This window comes from Vulpes lagopus, chromosome 10, assembly GCF_018345385.1.
Source record: "Vulpes lagopus strain Blue_001 chromosome 10, ASM1834538v1, whole genome shotgun sequence".
Lineage (NCBI taxonomy): Eukaryota > Metazoa > Chordata > Mammalia > Carnivora > Canidae > Vulpes > Vulpes lagopus.
Window position 1 is genome coordinate 3,562,759 of NC_054833.1, and position 19,316 is coordinate 3,582,074.

General features: G+C 42.0%; 2 protein-coding genes across 12 annotated transcripts in view; one reads left to right on the forward strand and one right to left on the reverse strand.

The window, feature by feature from the left end:
* GPLD1 (glycosylphosphatidylinositol specific phospholipase D1) overlaps nucleotides 1-11,601 on the forward strand; it is a 74,569-nt gene extending 62,968 nt beyond the window's left edge. For 5 of the 6 annotated variants that reach the window (XM_041770761.1, XM_041770764.1, XM_041770760.1 and 2 more), the window contains 5 exons: nucleotides 5,040-5,216; nucleotides 5,598-5,758; nucleotides 7,031-7,057; nucleotides 7,174-7,224; nucleotides 9,678-11,601. In XM_041770761.1, coding sequence (XP_041626695.1) covers nucleotides 5,040-5,216; nucleotides 5,598-5,758; nucleotides 7,031-7,057; nucleotides 7,174-7,224; nucleotides 9,678-9,764 — 503 coding nt within the window. In that variant the 3' untranslated portion in view covers nucleotides 9,765-11,601. Of the gene's footprint in view, nucleotides 1-5,039; nucleotides 5,217-5,597; nucleotides 5,759-7,030; nucleotides 7,058-7,173; nucleotides 7,225-9,605 lie in introns of all 6 variants that reach the window. The other variant, XM_041770763.1, reaches the window with a different exon arrangement.
* An 804-nt stretch (nucleotides 11,602-12,405) lies between these two features.
* Nucleotides 12,406-19,316, reverse strand: part of MRS2 (magnesium transporter MRS2) — a 33,923-nt gene continuing 27,012 nt past the window's right edge. For 2 of the 6 annotated variants that reach the window (XM_041770770.1, XM_041770772.1), the window contains exons 10-11: nucleotides 14,088-14,201; nucleotides 12,406-13,544 (exon numbers count right to left, since the gene is read on the reverse strand). In XM_041770770.1, coding sequence (XP_041626704.1) covers nucleotides 13,434-13,544; nucleotides 14,088-14,201 — 225 coding nt within the window. In that variant the 3' untranslated portion in view covers nucleotides 12,406-13,433. Of the gene's footprint in view, nucleotides 13,545-14,087; nucleotides 14,202-15,479; nucleotides 15,578-19,316 lie in introns of those variants that run through there. The other 4 variants (XR_005990219.1, XR_005990220.1, XR_005990221.1 and 1 more) reach the window with 3 other exon arrangements.

Consider the following 19,316-nt stretch of genomic DNA (forward strand, 5'->3'; position numbering starts at 1 on the left):
TTACTAATATTATCCTATTGCTGGAAATTTAGGATGTTCTCAAGTTTTCACTAGTGTTAAGGTCTTACCTATCAAACATCCATGTACAGAAAACCCTGCCTTTCTGAATCTGTTTTTATTTTTATTTATTTATTTATTTTGGATCTGTTTTTAAAAACAGATTCCTAGAGGTGGAATTCTGGGACTAGACGTCTAATAGTAAGGCTCTTCTTACATATTGTCAAATTATCTTTCAGGAAGATTGTTGTTTCACACATTAAAGAAGCAGAGTGGGGGCAGCCTGGGTGGCCCAGCGGTTTAGCGCTGCCTTCAGCCCAGGGCATGATCCTGGAGACCTGGGATCGAGTCCCGCGTCAGGCTCCTTGCATGGAGCCTGCTTGTCCCTCTGCCTGTGTCTCTGCCTCTCTCTCTGTGTCTTTCGTGAGTAAATAGATAAAATTTTTAAAAAATCACTTAAAAAAAAAAAAAAAGCAGAGTGGACTGGGAAATGAATAGCTAGATTTTTTTCTTTCTCTTTCATTCCTTTCTTTTTTTAAAAACTATGCTCCATGTCCAACAGGGGGCTTGAACTCATGAGCCTTAGATCAAGAGGTTCATGCTCTATGGATTGAGCCAGGCAGCCACCCAAGAATGGCTAGATTTTTTTCATTGCATGAAAAACACCGGAAGCACTGTAACAAGCACTGTAACACCGGAAACTTGCTGACTTACATTTGGAGTAATTGAGGTTTTCCCACCCTTTCACAGAGATTAGGTGGTGATTTCCAAACTCTTGCAACACCTACAAGTGATTTTATTTGCTTCACTTCTGCTCCTACTGGATTGCTGTGATTAGAGCTTTCCAGACTTTGTTTTAATGTTCTTACCATCTTAGGATTTTCCTGTTACAAAATATTGTATAAAATATAAAAAGGTTAGTTTACATATCTGTATTTTATACAAACTAGCCCTCATTAATTTTCCTGTTTTTTACTTGTATTTTACCCACATAATTTGGTATAAAATAAAAGGCAGAGCACTTGTTGCAAAATTAATCAGAATTTCAAGCTGGTGGTGGGAGTGCATTAAGCTGAGCATGGGGCCCCATGTGGCTGTGACACATATGCTGAATCTGTGTCCTAACACTTGGCTCCTTTGGGCACTGTACAACTTCTCAAGCCCGGAATCAGATTGGACACTACCATATTCATTTTCAATCCACATGGTACCTGCATTTTATTATAACAACCCCTAAAATCCTAGTTTAGTTTTGCAAAGATGTGTCACTGAAAGAATTGTAGGGACCTAGTGTTAAAACCATGAGCTGCCTCCAACAGGTAGTTCATGTAGGGGGCAGACAATGTCACGGTGTCACCTTCAAAAGGTCAGAATATCCGCAGTATCCTCGTGAGCTCACCAAAGTGCTTCAGTGTAGTCTGGGCATCTCGGCTCTATGGTACAGATTCATCTAACTTTGAACAATCCATGTACTTTCAGGGTGATCCCCGAGGGCAGTGGTCTGGAGCTTGACTCTCTCAGACCCATCTCTCTCCTCCTGGGCTCTGTCTCTGGCTCAGCAGTCTGGTTCAGAATGTGGCCACTGCACAGAATGAACAACTTAAATGTTGAGTGGGGATTTTATCGGGTACTTATGAATAACTATGAAGCATTTTCAGTATGAAAATGATAATACTCAAAAATGGCAAAGTTGAGATGAGGTGGGCACTCCTACAGAGCTGGTGAGATGTAAAATGATACTGCCCTTTCAGAAACGTTTGGCAAAATGGCAAGAGCATTAAAGATACTCGTTCCCTTGGAGTTCTATGGACCACTTCTAAGAATCTGCTCTCAGAAAGTATTAAGAACTGCAGGGAAAGATATTTATCGTAGTGTCAATTATAATAGCAAAAAGTTAGAGATGGCCAAAATGTAAAACGTGGGATCCCTGGGTGGCGCAGCGGTTTGGCGCCTGCCTTTGGCCCGGGGCGCGATCCTGGAGACCCAGGATCGAATCCCACGTCGGGCTCCCGGGGCATGGAGCCTGCTTCTCCCTCTGCCTGTCTCTGCCTCTCTCTCTCTCTCTCTGTGTGACTATCATGAATAAATAAATAAAATCTTAAAAACAAAACAAAACAAAAAAAAACAAAATGTAAAACGTATACAATTTTATAACCCCCAACAATCTCCATTTTGTTTAATACATATATGGTTATCAAGCTCCACAAAGAAATATATGCTATAGAACTTCTTTATACTTTTTTGGGGAGCACTTTCCACACCTTTTATAATGATAATGTAAAAAATCTTGGCATTCACAAGTTTGACACTCAAAGTTTTGACTATTTTGTGGTAATCCTAAAAGTCAGTGATACAAAATAACGTGATCCATAGTTTATCAGTTACAAGTGAAGCCATGCCGCAAGGTGGTGTCCCCTTCCCCGTGGCTTGGGAGGGAGCCCAGCCAGTGGGATGCATCTGTGCTTTACACCAGCTGTTTTCTGCTGTCACAGTAAGTGAACTTGAGAAATCATAAAAACACTTGTGGGTGTAAAGAAAACCTCCCCCATACCCTTTTAAAAACCAAGGGTCTGTTGAATTACTTTAGAGAGAAATACTAAGGCATAACCTTGGGGTTTTTTTCTCGTCTTAAATGTGTATGGTAAGCCCTGATTTGCCTCAACAAGGAAATGAGATATATTAAAATTTTTTTATTGAAAAGTATCAGTTTCGGTGTAGATCACCATGACTCAATATTTTTATACATCATGAAATGATCCCCGTAAGTCTAGTTATCATCTGTCACAAATGAGATGTTTTGAATGGCCAAAGATTTAAAGTATCTGAATCCCTTTTTTATAGACTTATTTTTAAGAGCAGTTTTAGGTTTACAGCAAAATTGAGTGGAAAGTATAGAGGTTTCCTGTAGATCCCCTACCTCCACCCATACACTGCCTCCCCTGCTATGGACCTTCTGCACCAGAGACTGTGCATTTGGTATAATTCAAGAACCTACACTGACACACCATTGTAATTAAGGCTATAGAATGTAACATTAAAATTCACTTTTTGTGTTGAACATTCCACGGGTTTGGACAAACGTGGAAAGACCTGTATCCACCATTACATTATTATATACAGAGGAGTTTTGCTGGCCTTAAAATCCTCTGTGCTCATCCCTTCATCCCTCCCTCCCTCCCTCCCTCCTAGACCCTGGCAGCCAGTGATCTTTTTACATCTCCCTAGCTTGCCGTCTCTAGAATGACATATGGTTGGAACCCCCCAGTCTGCAGCCTTTTCAGATAAGCTTCTTTAAGCATTATACATACTATGCATTAAGATTCCTCCATGTCTTCATGACTTGGTAACTGATTTTTAAGATTTTATTTATTTATTCATGAGAGACGGAGAGGCAGGCACATAGAGAAGCAGGCTCCCTGCAAGGAGCCTGATGTGGAACTTGATCCTGGACCCCGGGATCCGCCCTGAGCCAGAGGTAGAGGCTCAACCGCAGAGACACTCAGGCGTCCCAGTAACTGATTTATTTTTAAATTTGGAGAATTTAAAATTTAAAGAAACTTGATGGAATTATTCTAAATTATGCATTCTAATAGATTATGATAAAAATGAAGAGTTTTGGAAGTGATCATCACAACTCCTCCCCCTCCTCCCACCCTTGTGCACTTGGAGCCATTTGAGCAGCAGACCCATGAAGCCCTCGTATAAAAGAATGTACCTTCTAAACCTTCTAAAAACCAGCCTGGAGAACCCAGTCTGGATGGGGCTTGCAAAGCGACCTTGGGGTGACTTCCCTGAGACAGTGGGTCTGTATGGCAGATGCACGCGCCTTGGGGCCCAGCAGCAGCAGCGATGTGGACTCAGCCCTGCATGCAGAAGGCAGACTAGCTGTGGTCCACGTGTACACCCACAACAAAACAGCAGCACTCTGGGCCCCTCCAGCAGGCAGGCGGAGCGAGAAGCAGGGAGCTCCCAGGATTTCTATATTCTATATTCTGGGGAGCTCAAGTCCCTTAGGAAGCATGAGAAGGGAATGAGAATTTTTTCTTTCACTATTTCTTCAGACTTTGGACTTTCACCCTGAATATGATGAGCAATCATACTTTAGTGAAAGACTGTTCTCTTGGGAATGTTGTTTTAGGTCAGGTTGCTCACTCTTGTGTTCAAGAATCCCAGACAGCCGAGCTTTCTGAAGTGCTGTTCTTCTTTCCTTCCCTCCCCATTATTTCTGATTGTGATTGCAGGCTCCTTTGAGCTCTCGTTTCTAGTGGACAGTTGGCTATAAACAAAGGCACAAGGGAAGGCTGCCCAAGAAAGCAGTCACATCAGTAGTGTCAGTTTTGCACACAACACAAAGGAGACCCTGCCTTGGGACTGGCCTCGTTGGCTGGCACAGGGCCGGACTTGTGGTTGGCCTCTCCAGACCCCACCCCCGAGCCGCAGATGCTATTAGGTTTTTCTGAGACGGTCCTTATTTCTGAAATCAAGGCTGTGGTCCAAATGACTTGCTACTTTTAAAAGTTCAAAATTCATTTCATTTAAAAAATATTTACCCAACACTTGTGCTGAACCAGATAATGTAGTATGCATAGCATGTGACAAGGTCCTGGCCCCCCCACTTGGCACTGAGCCTGCTGTGGGTGTGGGGAGGCGGGGTCTATTCCAGGGAGATGGCACAGCATGAACAGCACATTTAAGGGGTGCGTGTCAGGGGAAAGAGGCTCACACTGCTAGAACCCAAGTAGCATTCAGATTCTGGAAGGTGCTGTGAAGAATGTAGACTTGATGGGAAGCTCTGTCAGGAGTGTTGACACTGGCAGGTTGCAGTGTCAAGATGGTTATGTGACTACTGAAGGGGCCAGGCCTGTCTGATGGGGTATCACTGAACTTGCCCCACGTTTGAGTCTCTGTGTCCAAGCCAGCTATACCTTCCTGACACCCAGAGCTGGTCAGTGCTACAGCCACGTGTCCTGTGGGACTCAGTGCCTTATGTCTTCTCTTCATTCCTGCAATGGCAGATGATGGGGTGCCCTGGTTCTTTTCAGATGAGGTGTCCAAAATGGCATTCCTGACCATGACCTTGCACCAAGGTGGGACCACTCGGATGTACGAACTGACTCTCAACGCACAGCCTGCTCTGCTCACCACCTTCAGTGGGGACCGCCGCTTCTCTCGATTTGGTGGAGTTCTGCACCTGAGCGACCTGGATGGTGATGGCTTAGGTGGGAAAGGAATAGGGCCTCAGGCCAAGAATGGAGTCCCTTTGTTCAACAGACTGGTCCCCTAATTGGAGTATCTAGGCTCTGCCCTCATAATTGGCAGCTCAGTGATCATAGGGCCTTTAGATCTATTTTAAGTCAGGTAAGACCAGAGCCAAGAGTGAGCTACACATCCTGAAGGTGGTAACACCAGAGCCACCCACATACGTGGTTGGAAGAATAAACTAGGAAACAAAGCCTTTCCTAGGTGGGGATGAAATCAGGGCAGTCTATTTGAAGGATGCACTAACCTGACTTGTGACAGGTTGGGTGAGGATCCAGAGTGCACAATGGAAAGGCTGACAGTGAACAGTGAGACTTCCTTCTGACTTCTATTGTTTGCAGATGAAATCATTGTGGCAGCCCCACTGAGAATAACAGATGTCACCTCTGGACTGATGGGGGGAGAAGATGGTCGTGTTTATGTTTATAATGGCAAACATATCACCTTTGGTGACATGACAGGCAAATGCAAATCATGGACAGCTCCATGTCCTGAAGAAAAGGTAACATGCTCCCATACAAAATTCTATGCCATGTTGGGAAATGAGCTCACCTGCTAATCCCTTGTTAAAAGAGCTTAGAGTTTTTAACTGAATGGTCTTGCACTCAGGACACAATCATGTGCCCGTTTTTGTAGGCACAAGTGGCTGTGCATTCTTGCAGGCCTGTACCATTTACTCCTGTAGCTAACGTCTAGTTGGACGTGGTGTTACTCTGGTTCTGGTCACAGCCTGCCACTGCCTGGTCAGGAGTCCACAGCAGAAAAAAACAGGCCATGACCACTGCAATTTCTTTAAAACACTCCCTTTTTTATTTCCTATTTCACTGCTTTTATTCGTTTTCTCAGGTGGGTTTCCTTAAGTTCCCTGGACAAATTTGATAGGCACTTGAGTGACTCCAAAAGCATCTGCCTTTGGCTCAGGTCATGGTCCTGGGGTCGAGCCCTGCACCCGGCTTCCTGCTCAGCAGGAAGCCTGCTTCTCCCTCTCCCACACCCCATGCTTATGCTCGCTCTCTCAACCAATTTTTATTTTTAGAAAAGATTTAATTGCCAAATTAAAGTTTATTGTAAAAGTTGTAGAAAATACACAGTGCAAAAACATTTTTTAAAAAATTCAAAAATCTTCTACCTAGAATTGCACTCTGCAGAAATATACCTTTTGATGTATATACTTCTGGTATTTTTTTCTATGACCTTAAGGGCTATGACTTACTGTGCATATACTCTGTGCCTAGCATGGTGCTAGCACTGGACAGAGCTCTCACTCCTCCCCTTCTGGAACCCCCATCAAAGCTAGTAAGTTGGCACCAAGCCAGCTGGAGACCTTGGGAGGACAGTGCTCCAAGGCACAATGCTTGGAGGTCAAAGGTCAGGAACCCACACCACAGCAAGAGCGGATTCGCGGATTCTATAGCACACTCTCCATGACACTGTGTGGCTATATTCACAACTGTGAGCATATTGTATAGATCTGTCACATGATTATCTTACTTGCCTATACAGGTAAGACAATTACCTGTCTGTGCTTGCTTCTATCCCTCCCTCTACAGCACCTCTCCTGGCTGCCTCCTATTTCATCTGTGGACAAGCCACAGTTTATGTAAGCACTGAAGTGAGTGCATCGATTTCCCTGTAAGCGGAGTTTCTGGGGTCAAAGGCACACACAAATTCAGGGCTCCTCTAGCCTGTAGAGATGTGTGCATGGGCTGTCGGATGCCTGGTTTAACCCCCCCAACACACAGTAACCAGTCCCCCTCTCACCCTTTCCTTTTAGGCCCAGTACGTACTGGTTTCTCCTGAGGTAAGTACCTCCTGAAGGAATGAAGAAAGAAAAACCACAGAAGTGCCGTTTCTCTTATTTTAAACTGGTAACATCTGGTATGTTTTCCAAAGACCATTGACAGACATGTTTTACAGGCAAGTTCACGATTTGGGAGCTCTGTGATCACCGTGAGGTCAAAAGACAAGGTGAGCAAAGACTGCATTCCTGACCTTTATATGCTAAGGCTGTGGGTGGGGCTGATCTCATTTTATGGTTCCAATTTATGGGAAAAAGAGGAACACAAAAAAGAAACCGCCACTCACAGTCCCATTGCTTTCCCAATTTCATCCCTAAGGGAAGGGACTGGCATATCACAGCCCGTGGGCCAGCTCGAGTTTTATACAGCCTGTGAACAAAAAATGATTCCAGTTTAAATGGTTGGAAAAAAAGGATATTACACAACCCATGAAATTTCTATGAAGTTTGAATTTCAGTGGCTGAAACTAGTGTCCTAGTTTCCTAGGACTACAGCCAGGCCCACCAATGTCCTTGGGGTGGCGGCTGACAAGCAGCCTCAGACTGCGGTCCCATGAAGTGTGATCTGGGCTCTTCAGAGGAACTTCGCAACATAAATACTGTTAATATTTTCTTCCAGACTCCTGGGGTTTCTGTAGGACTCCAGTGACAAACAAACCTGCATGCAGATATTCTTTTTCTGGTCACTATGTTCACACACTATAGTATATTGTGCCTCTTCTCAAATACAGGTGGCGCTCTTTGCTTCTTTTTAATGACTGCAGAGTACTGTCTAGATGCATCATATTTTATTTGGTTCACTTTCTCATGGACATTTACTCAGTGATTTCCAATGTTCTTACTATTGTGAGTGTTCTTGCACAGCTATTATTTTTATATAATTGTGCAAATACCCCTGCTAATAATATTCTTAGAACACTGCTAAATCAAAGGGTATGCATATTTTGGATTTTAATGGACATAGCAGTTAAAGGGTTTTATCTTCAAATATTCAGCTAAACCACTGAATCCATCCATTCGTTTCCTTTAGGGTGTATTATTGCACAGAACACTGTGAGCTTGGAGACAAAGTCCCTGCCTTTGAGGAAAAACACAATTTCATTTATTTATGGGAAGTAAAATAAAATGTAAATCAGGACTAAGGGCTAAAGAGTAGCCTGAACAGAAGTAACTGGGGTGGACCTGGCTCCAGCTTCTGGGAATTGGGTGAAGCTGCCCTCTGGTGGCCAACAGCTCAAGTGGCCCTTGCTTGAATTGATAAGCAAAAATTTAGGGTTATCCAGAACCAAAAAAGGATTAAGTTTATGGGAGGATTCTCAAAGGGGCTGGTTACAGAATACATCCTAAGCTTGGCTTACACTTAAAAAATTAATTTTCTAAAAGTTAGACACCAAGAACCCATAAATTATACAAAAATTATGCATCTATCAACTTATTACACCGAGTGCTACAGATCATCTAAAAGTAATTTATAGTTGATTCTTTTCTGTACAACACTGCAAGTTCACCTTCGTAATTATAGTTCACTGGGGTGAACACTCAAATTATTTCACCTTTACAACACTACCTGGGATTAGGGCACCAAAGCACCAAGTTCAGTTATATTGAAAAATGGACAGTCTGAGGGTGATCAGCATGACCTCTTACTGAGCCTTAAGTAATGACATTGTTAGCAACAAGCTAGAATTAGGATGTGGCCCGCACCTGCGCTGTGCTACCATAGTGTGCCTCTCTGAAAACCTCCGTGGGGCTGCCTTCCTGAGCTCGCGGGCCCCAGCCAAGCAGTGCTACACTGAGGCCTATGCCCTGGCCCCAGGAACATCCAGGTCAGTGTCTGATGACCAAGAGCCAAAAGCAGTCAGATGGCAAGGGCAGTGGAAGCCTGTGCTGATGGAGAAGAGGGAGGCAAGCCATGGGGATCGGGAAGCTGACCAGACAGAGGGCAGGAAGGGAAGGTCTGAAATGGAGAGGAGACCCAGCTCACAGCTAAACTGTGGGCAAATCTATAAACAAGTACTAATTCCATAAATAAAACAGAGGCGAGTTTTTTATTTTTCCTTTTGACACTGGGGTGTAAAAAAGATACAAAGGGCAGTATGGTAAAAGGGCACAGGGTGAAGTCTCATTAATCCTGGATTCAAAAAAAAAAAAAAATTCCTAGATTCCAGCTGTAGCTTTCAAAATGAAATCCGTGAGAACTTTTCCCAGGAGGTTCAGTGGTTTCATGGTCACACCCTGCTCTGAGCAAAACAGCCATTGGTCAGTTAGACACGGACCAGCCTTGGTTTAGGATATGAAATCCAAGCTCAAAGTATGTAGATATGCCTCCAGTGAAAATGTTACCAACGTGCTGCAGGCTTTGAAGATGATTCTGAAAAACGGTTCGTAAACTCTTTGAAGCAGCAGGGCATCTGAAAAAACAGGCAGGGATGTATTTTCCTTTATTCTTTATGCTCCAGTGAAGGGACTGGAGTGCATGTGCTTGGTTACGGTTTCTGAACTCACAGATTTGAGAATGTGGCATCTAAACAATGTTTCCGTGTGTCATCAGAGCCCAGCATGATACCTGGACAATAGCAGGAGCTGAAAAGGCGTCATCAACACTGTTGTGTCCCCTCTACAGAATCAGGTTGTCGCTGCTGCCGGGAGGAGTTCTCTGGGATCCCGGCTCTCTGGGGCCCTGCACGTCTACAGCCTGGGCCTTGATTAAAGACTTCACCGTGTTTTCCTACCCTGCGTGCCCTCCCTCGTGCCAAGTCAGCTCCAGGGTGAGCATTCTGGTGGACGAAGCAGGACATCAGGGGAGCCCTGGGAGATCCTGCAAGAGGATGCATGCCTCCCTGGGAACATGATACAGTCCCTCCTTCCTTGCTTCCCTTGTATTTAAGCTTATTCCCAACTTACTGCCTGTGCTTTGACCTGTTGTACAACCTCTTTCCTCTTCCACATGAATACCTGGGTCTTTCTGATGCTTGGAAAGGCTCTGTGGTTCTTTTAGGAAAACCTCTGTCACCATTTCTCCTAAAATAAATGTCCTTTTAAAAATGGTGACCCAACCAATCAAAGTGAACTAGAAAGCATAGTTTACAAGGAAAAAATGAGCAGAGAAATAGCAGTGGCAAGTGAGTTGGTCCTTTCTTAGAAGGACTAGTGCATTTATATAGTGAAGGACAAATACAAAACTAAAACCTCACCTCGTTCCCTCAAAGGCTTTTGTAGAAGCGGCTGTTCTAACAGTTGAACCTAGGACTCTCCAGGGGAGAGTCCTCCCAAGGGGAGCTGTTGTTGCATTGGGTTGATACAAGCCCTGCCAACAAAACTAATGAAGAAGAGACCTGGCCCAAGGCCACTGCAAGGGACCAGAAGGGGTGAAGCAAGCCATACCTGTCTTGGTTCCTGGGCTGGTTTTTGTAGATTTCACTGCCTATCCTGCAGGAGGGCACATTTGAGGGAAAGGAACCTATCAGAGGCTTTTAGCTTCATGAAACATGTGAAGGCATTATTACTAATTCTGCAGCAATCAGGGAAGAGCCTTTTTCTCCTGGCACTAGCAAAAAGGGTACTAAAAAAAGCAGGGAACACTGATGACAAGAACCCTTTTTAGTTTCTGTAGAGGCAGTAGAGACTCGTTCAAAGAAGACAGGAAGCCAGCTGAGGAGTAAAGTTAAATTAGAAATCAAGGGAAAGCTACTAGAGTTAAAATCGTGAGCATAAGGTGAGTATATAAAGGGGAAAAATAGGCACATATCTAGATGGCACCTCTGTATGACTTCTGGGACTGTCATCTTTCCTAAAGAGGTATGCTAACTGCATGGTTCCCTTGGGCACAGCAAAAAGCACAGACACACCATTTAGCTTCATTTGGGTAATGATTATGGGTAGCTCAACTTACATGAAATACTATTAGTTAACTGTATTCACTTACAAATTGAAGTCTGCATTCTTTCATACTGCCATTGCTATAGAAAGTGTCTATGCTTCCCTAATGGACAGGGCCTGTTTGAAACATGATTACCACCTACCTAAGGATTCATATTTTCTTCAATGCCTAAACATACCAGATCAGATTTCATACAGGATATTTAACCATCAAGTGTTCAAGGTCAACCTGGATGGCAAAGATGTACAAACCTAGGATACAGATGCTAATGCATCATCCCAATAGGTGGGTTAAATTTTCACTCCACTAAGTATTAACTGTAGTTCTGAGCATGGATTCTAAAATGCTTAACAACAATGGAAATACCTTGTAGAGTTTTAATCTCTCATTAACACAAATCTGAACTATTTAATAACTCCATTACCTTTATTTCAAGATATCAAAACACATCTACATATGTGCGATTTGTTTTTATATTACCTGCATATGTAACAACTTGCTGCAAGACAAGAGTGTTTCTATGCCTTTGAACCCCAGCCCTATGCCCCATCCACTCACCATCCAGTACACCACCACAGGTATTACACTAAAGTAATGAAACTCAATCCTGAGATTAAAGTGTGTTAAATATTGTGACTTCAAAAATAAAGCTGTATACAACTCCTGAGATTTCTCAGTCTGTTTATCAAGAATAAAGTATTTAGTAAACGTCACTTTCAGATGCTACCTTCTGCTCCATTTCCTTAGAGGCTTCCAAAACAGTCCATTAAGAGTATCATTCCTTGACCTTGGTTAAACGGAGGTAAGACTGCTTGCTCATTTACATAACCAAACACTTGTGCTTCAAGTGATTTTAAATTTGGAATTAAAATAATTCATTTCTTATTTAATACAAGAAGCATCCTGCCGTCAGCAAACCAGAGCTAGTTGATATTTGACATTTTGAAATCCTACTTGATCTAACTACCTTCAAGAACTTTATAAACCATCAGTAACTTACTCTTCATCAGACTTAAGAGGTAGTTGCTTTTCCCTTTATTAAAGAGACATGACTCCTGAAAAAAAATTTTTACCCAAGTCCACAAACTAAGTCACACCAAAAGGAAAAAGGCCAAAACTCTATTCTGTGTTTCAACTGGGCTTTCAGTTCTTCCCATGTCACAGCTAATACTTATAATATGTACAGCGATGAATAAGATCCTAAGATCAAAAACAGCAGCAGTGCTGAGGTGCGACCAAGAGTGTCCCAAGGATTATGAAAATCATCACACACATTCATGATGCTAGAGTGTTATGTACATCCAAGTCCAACACCCACACTACGGGTGCCCCTGACCCATGGGGAGGTGCCAGGTGGGCCACTCAGTGCTGAGACCAACCCAGCTGGTGCCTTTGTATCTGCCAGCTTCTATTGGCTTCTTATAAGCACACACAGGAGTGAGGAAAACCACTTACAACTCCATCTGTTTTCTTTCTATAATCAGCTACTGGAATAGCAGTTTTATTCCCATCATCAAACCACTCAGTAAATGGACTCAACTTCTTCATATGACATCCTATTGTAGTATTAGGTAACCCCAACATTATCAACACATCTACTGTTTTACTACTATTATACTATAGTTTAAGAGCTGCTCTGGACACTCTGAAGTTTATCTAATTTCTGGTGTCAGGAGGCCCATCTGTCAAGCTCTAAGGTATAGGCATATAGATTAACTGGGCTACATATACCTTCTTTGGTGGGTGAGGAGTGGTTGAGGGACACCTCTATCCACTCTAAATCAGGGAATGACCACAGAGCTAGAAGACAGTAACAGAATGGAAACAGTTTCTTTCAACGTTACTTCCAAAGGCTTCCATTATAGCCAAGCAAAGAAAAATAGTTTTATGTGTCAAGGAAGCAAAAATATTAATTAAATGGAATCCATTTAAGCTGATATTAAATCACTTCCTTGTTATCTGCCTTATATGAAAGGGGGACAAATACAGTAATATAAAGTATGTTAAAGATGGATTTAAAGCACAAACTTTCAGAGTTTAAGGTTAGTATGTATTTTCCTACCTTTCCAGGCTCCTGAGAGTCAGGAAGGTCCCAAGAACATGATCCCCTTACTAAGAACTCCTGCTGCCTGATGTCACTGTGAGCCTGTCAAGTTTTCAGGCTTCGCTTGGCAGGAAAACCACACTTTTCTTGATATGTATACATCAGAAAATCTATACAACATCTACTCTCACATCATGTGTATGAAAGCAGCATTTTAAGGTTGTGGGAAATAGAATTTTGGCCTTTTAGAGAACATGTACTTTGCTTCCTTACTCCATTTTGAAAATGCACTTAAGTTCTAGCATTGTGAGTGCCAGGAGATCTTCATCACCAGACATTATAATTTAAGTGATTTTTTTCAAGTCCTGTCTCTATGAAAGAAAATAATGAAAGAGTACCAGAAGTTTCCCATGACTACCATGAAAAAGAACCCAGTCTCTACAGGGTTGATGTCGTTAACGGTTTGTTAGGACACTCCTTCCTGATCCGAGTCCATCCGGCCGGATGCTGTGCTTCATTTCCATCCTTCTGTCTGTCTGAAGGGACTTTTTGGGTAAAGAAGCCATCTAAATAAAGCATGAAAATTAACTATTTTAGTTTGTGTCTTAAAAGAAATGCCACTAGTAAAATGAGAGGTCACTCACTACCAGATGAGGGGAGGACTACAAGCCCTGAATCCATATCCTAAGTATTCATTCCTGCTGTAAATTACAAGTAGAAAGGTAAGAAAAAGGATCAACTTTACATATTTTCTTAATGAGAACACTAGGTTCTCCACACTTCAGTCTGGGTCATGACAAGGCCTGCAGCAGAACTGCCAGTATCTGTGTAAACGCAGAATGCTCAAAGAAGAGCTAGGTATTCTGCACTGAAGACTGTCCTGTGTATGTGCCAGGCACTGCGCTTCACAGCTCCTACGTAATTCTCCTGCTAACACGATGAATCAAGTGCTTCTGACTTAACTGACAGATGGGGAAACTGAGGGAGGCTTAGAGCAATTCAAGAACTTGCTCAGGGTCACAAAGCTGACAATGCAAGCCTGGGCAGTGTGCCTTCAGAACCTGGATGTCGCCCCTCAGCAATGCTGCTGCAAACCACACCCTTCATACCACGGGAGGCAAAGGAGCTTCTAGTTGTCGTCCCAGGAATGACAGCAAACGCCTCCAGATGAGGCCACTTCCCATAAACATAATTCCTGTAATCAGCCAAAACACTCTATGGTCCTAAAAGAGAACACAGAGTTCATTTCAATTACAAAAAGTTTCCTTAGCAGCAAAATTCTCCAAATTATTACTGCCCCAGAGCTTAAAAGAAGCCTTTGGTTATTTGTACAGCTTTCTCCTACAGAAAGGAATGAAGAACAAGGCTTTAAAGCACCAGAGACCAAGAATCAGAAAATAAATTAGAAGGGAAACATGATATAAAAGGGTTTAAGTATTTTAAAATCATCTGTAAGCCAAACAGAACTACTTTTTGTTTCCTCCCAGTCTGTGTCTACATGTACACAAATGTGAATAGCTATAATCACATAGGACATACAATTTGATTTACATTTTTTGCTTAAAGCGGCGATTCCCAAGCCGTGAGGTAAGGTGTCCTAGGTATCACAGAACCTCTGAATATTTTAAGTTTTCAAGGAAAACACAGTGACATCGGCAAAACAGACCTAGCTACTTCATAAACAACTTGTTAGGTAATATCATAGAACTACAATGTAACAAAAGAAACTTCGGGTTTAGTAATCCTATGAAAAAAATTACTAAGACACTAGACACTAAACATCATGAACCAAGAAAGTTTGGGAATCTCTGATTTACAGTAAATATTTCCCTGTCATCTTCACACTTGTACCATTTTGGCAGTGTAACGTACAAGGTTCATGCATCAGTGTATACAACCACACACATTACGTTTCCTCTCCCACAGAAAGGGACCTCATCTACAGCTATGCCACTAGCTGGCCCTTAGCCACAGCTTGGTTACCTCCAGTGAGAACTCCCCTGCCCCAAGGCAGTCCCGTTACCCAATGATTAGTTCTCCCCAGTGCAAGTGCATACCCTCTATGAAAGAGAAACCCACTGCTTTGGAACATGAACTTAGACATATGTATCAGGAAGACAAGTGCTAACATGAGTTAACTGTTTTTCAGGGAACACATTTCCAGTTATCCAAAAAGAGGGCCCTAGTTTATTAAGTAAAAATTATATTTAAATGAGATTTAGAACAGATTACTACCTTCTTTGCTATAGACTGGTTCTATAATTCACCTATGAATAAAAATCTGGGAATGCCAAAATGTGATGAACTAGAGAGGTAAGTTCCAACCAAGCTCCAAATTCCATATATGTGAAGAAATTATGGGAAGATGGCATAGCAAGAGGACCCAAAGCTTGCCTCATATCACAGGTACAACTAGATAACACATTAGTGTAAATAACCCAGAAAATGGCCTGACGACTGGCAGAACAAACTCCACAAGGAAATGGGAGAAGAAGCCATACCAGAGAGGGAAGGAAGTGCAGAGCCACGGTGGGGAGCTAAATGAAACCTCCAGATGAGAACACTAGGTTCTGTGGAGCTGTCCATGAGAGGGAGGAGCCTGCCAAAACAGAGAAGGGAGAGAATCAGACTATGATGCTGGGGAACCTGCACAGGAAGATGAATCCCCATAACATTTGGCTCTGAAAACCAAAGGGGCTGAATTCTGTGAGTTCTTACAATCAACAGGACTTAAAACCTGGGATTTTAAAAATCAGCAGGCTCAACTTTAAGAGAGCTGAGAGGGTGAGAGGAAACCGAATCCCTACCATTAAAGAGACAACACAAAGAACAGCCTGGGAAGATGAAGCACAGAAGCAGCAGTCTGAAGACCGTCTGGGGCATACAGCAGGTGAATTGTTCACTCAGCTCTGAGAGTGTCCTGGAGAGACCGAGATCTTGGGGGATTCCTCTAGGAAGAAAGGACCTGTAGGGGCTATTCCACATTTAGAGTGGAAATGAAAGACCATAAGTGATAAGAGTATGAAATGTAGGAAGCACAAAAGCAGTAGAAATAAGTCTAAGAAATAAGTAGAAATCAGCCAAAGGATATAATAAATAAAAGGATGTAAAGTGTGACATCATATCCCTAAAATATGGAGGGGAGAGGAGTAAAGAAATGGTTCAACTTAGGCAACCATCAGCTTAATACAGACGGCTACCTGCAGAAGATGTTCTGTATCAACCGGTGGTAACCACAAATCCACCAGCCACAGATATGCAAACAATAAAAAGAAAGGAACCCAAGTCTATCACCACAGCCAGCCAGCTGATCATGAGAGGAAAGAACAAGGGAAAAAGAGAACATAGAAGCACTACACAACCCAGTAAACAAGTAACAAATGGCAACAAGTACACATATATCAATAATTACTCTGAATGTAAGTGGACCAAATGCTCCAATCAAAAGATAGAGGGTGATAGAATGGATTAAAAAAAACAACACCCATATGTGTGCTGCCTACAAGAGGTGCATTTCAGACTTAGAGTGACACCTGCAGATGGAAGGGGAGAGGATGGAGAAGCGTTTCTCATGTACATGGATGTGAAAGGAAAGCCAGAGCAGCAATACTTATATCGGGGGGGGGGGGGGGGGGGGGGGGGGGGGGGGGGGGGGGGGGGGGGAGACAGAGTTTAAAACAAAGACTGTAACAAGAAGCAAAGAAGAACACTATATAATCATAAAAGGGACAATCTAGGATCCCTGGGTGGTGCAGCGGTTTGGCGCCTGCCTTTGGCCCAGGGTGCGATCCTGGAGACCTGGGATCGGGTCCCACGTCAGGCTCCCGGTGCATGGAGCCTGCTTCTCCCTCTGCCTGTGTCTCTGCCTCTCTCTCTCTCCCCCTGTGTGACTATCATAAATAAATTAAAAAAAAAAAAAGGGACAATCTAACAAGAAGATATAACAATTGTAAATATTTCTGCACCCAACAAGGGAGCACCCAAATACATAAAGCAGCTAATAACAAACATAAAGGAAGTACAATAGTAATGCAAGAATAGCAGGGGACTTTAACATCGCACTTACATCAATGGACAGATCACCCAAACAGAGAAGCAACAGGAAACAGTGGCTCTGAATGACACACTGGACCAGATGGATCTAACAAATACATTCAGAGTATTCCGTCCTACAACAGCAGCATACATCCTTTTCAAGTGCACATGGAACATTCTCCAGAAGAGATCACATATCAGGCCACAAAATAGGCCTCAACAAATTCAAAAAGAATTAAGTCATACCATCTATCTTTTCTGATCACAATGCTACAAAACTAAAAGAAAAAACCTGGAACAAACATAAATACATGGCAGTTAAATAACATGCCACTAAACAACAAAAGGGTCAACCAAGAAATCAAAGAAATAAAAAAAAAATTACAGGAACACAAAGGAAAATGAAAAACCAATGATCCAAAAATCTTTGGGATGCAGCAACAGCAGTCCTAAGAGGAAAGTTCATAGCAATACAGGCCTACTTCAAGAAGCAAGAAAAATCTCAAACAATGTAACCTTATGCCTAAAGGAGCTAGAAAAACAAACAAAACCAAAAAATCAGAAGAAAGGAAAGAATATTAGAAATAAAATAGAAACTAAAAAAGTAGAACACATCAGTGAAACCAGGAGCTAGTTATTTGAAAAGATCAACACAACTGATATACCTTTACCAGACTCATCAAAAAGAGAAAAAGAGGTGCAGTGGTTTAGCGCCACCTGCAGCCCAGGGCTTGAGCCTGGAGACCCTAGATCAAGTCCCACGTCAGGCTCTCTGGGCTCTCTGTATGATGCCTGCTTCTCCCTCTGCCTGTGTCTCTGCCTCTTTCTCTGCCTCTATAAATAAATAAATAAAATCTTAAAAAAAAAAAAAAAAAAAAGAAAAACAAAAAAAGAGAGGACTCTATTAAAAAAAAAATCAGAAATAAAATGGGAAATAATAACCATCACAGAAATATAAAGAATTGTAAGAGAATATTTTGGAAAATTATATGCCAAAAATTTGGATAACCTATAAGAAATGGATAAATTCTTAGAAACACATCCCAAATACATCCCAAAACTGAATCAGGCAAAAACAGGAAATCTTAATAGACCAATTGCCAGCAATGAAATCAAATCAGTAATAAAAAAACCTCCCAACAAACAAAAGTCCAGGATCATATGGCTTCACAGGTGAATTCTACCAAACACATAAAGAAGAGTTAATACCTATTTTTCTCAAACTATTCCTAAAAATAGAAGATGAATGAAAACTCCCAAATTCGGGCAGCCCTAGTGGCGCAGCGGTTTAGCGCCACCTGCAGCCCGGGGTGTGATCCTGGAGACCCAGGATCGAGTCCCGCATCGGGCTTCCTGCATGGAGCCTGCTTCTCCCTCTGCCTGTGTCTCTGCCTCTCTCTCGCTCTCTCTGACTGAATAAATAAATAAATCTTAAAAAAAAAAAAAAAAAAAAAAAAAACTCTCAAATTCATTCTATGAGGCCAGCATTACCCTGACATCCAAACCAGACAAAAACACTATAAAAAAGAGGACTACAGGCCAAAATCTCTGATGAACACAGATGAAAAAACCTCAATAAAATACTAGCAAATAAAATCCAACAATACATTAAAATAAACCATTCACCACAATCAAGTGGGATTTATTTCTGGTTTGCCAAGGTGGTTCTGTATATGTAAATCAACCAACATGATATACCATAACAAGAGGAAAGGATAAAAACCTTATGATCATTTCAACAGATGCAGAAAAAGCATTCAATAAAATACAATGATTCACTATAAAAAAACCCTCCATGAAGTAGGTTTAGAGGGAAAATACCTCAATATAATAAAGGCTACATATGAAAAACCCACAGCAAACCTCATACTCAAAATACTAAGCTTAAAAAAAAAAAAAAACACTAAGCTTTTCCCCTAAGATCAGGAATAGGACAAGGATGTCCACTCTCATCACTTTTATTCAACACAGTACTGGAAGTACAGCAATCAGACAACAAAAAGAAATAAAGGCATCCAAATTGGCAAGGAAAAAGTAAAATTTTCACTATTTGCAAATGACATGATACTATATATAGAAAACCCTAAAGACTACACCAAAAAACTGCTAGAACTGATATAAGAATTAGTAAAGTTGCAGGATACAAAATCAGTGTACAGAAATCTGTTCTATTTTTATACACCAACGATGAAGCAGAAGAGAAACCAAGAAAACAATCCCATTTACAATTGCACCCCAAATAAGAAGATACCTAGGAATAAACATAACCAAAAAGGTGATAAAGACCCGTACTCTGAAAACTA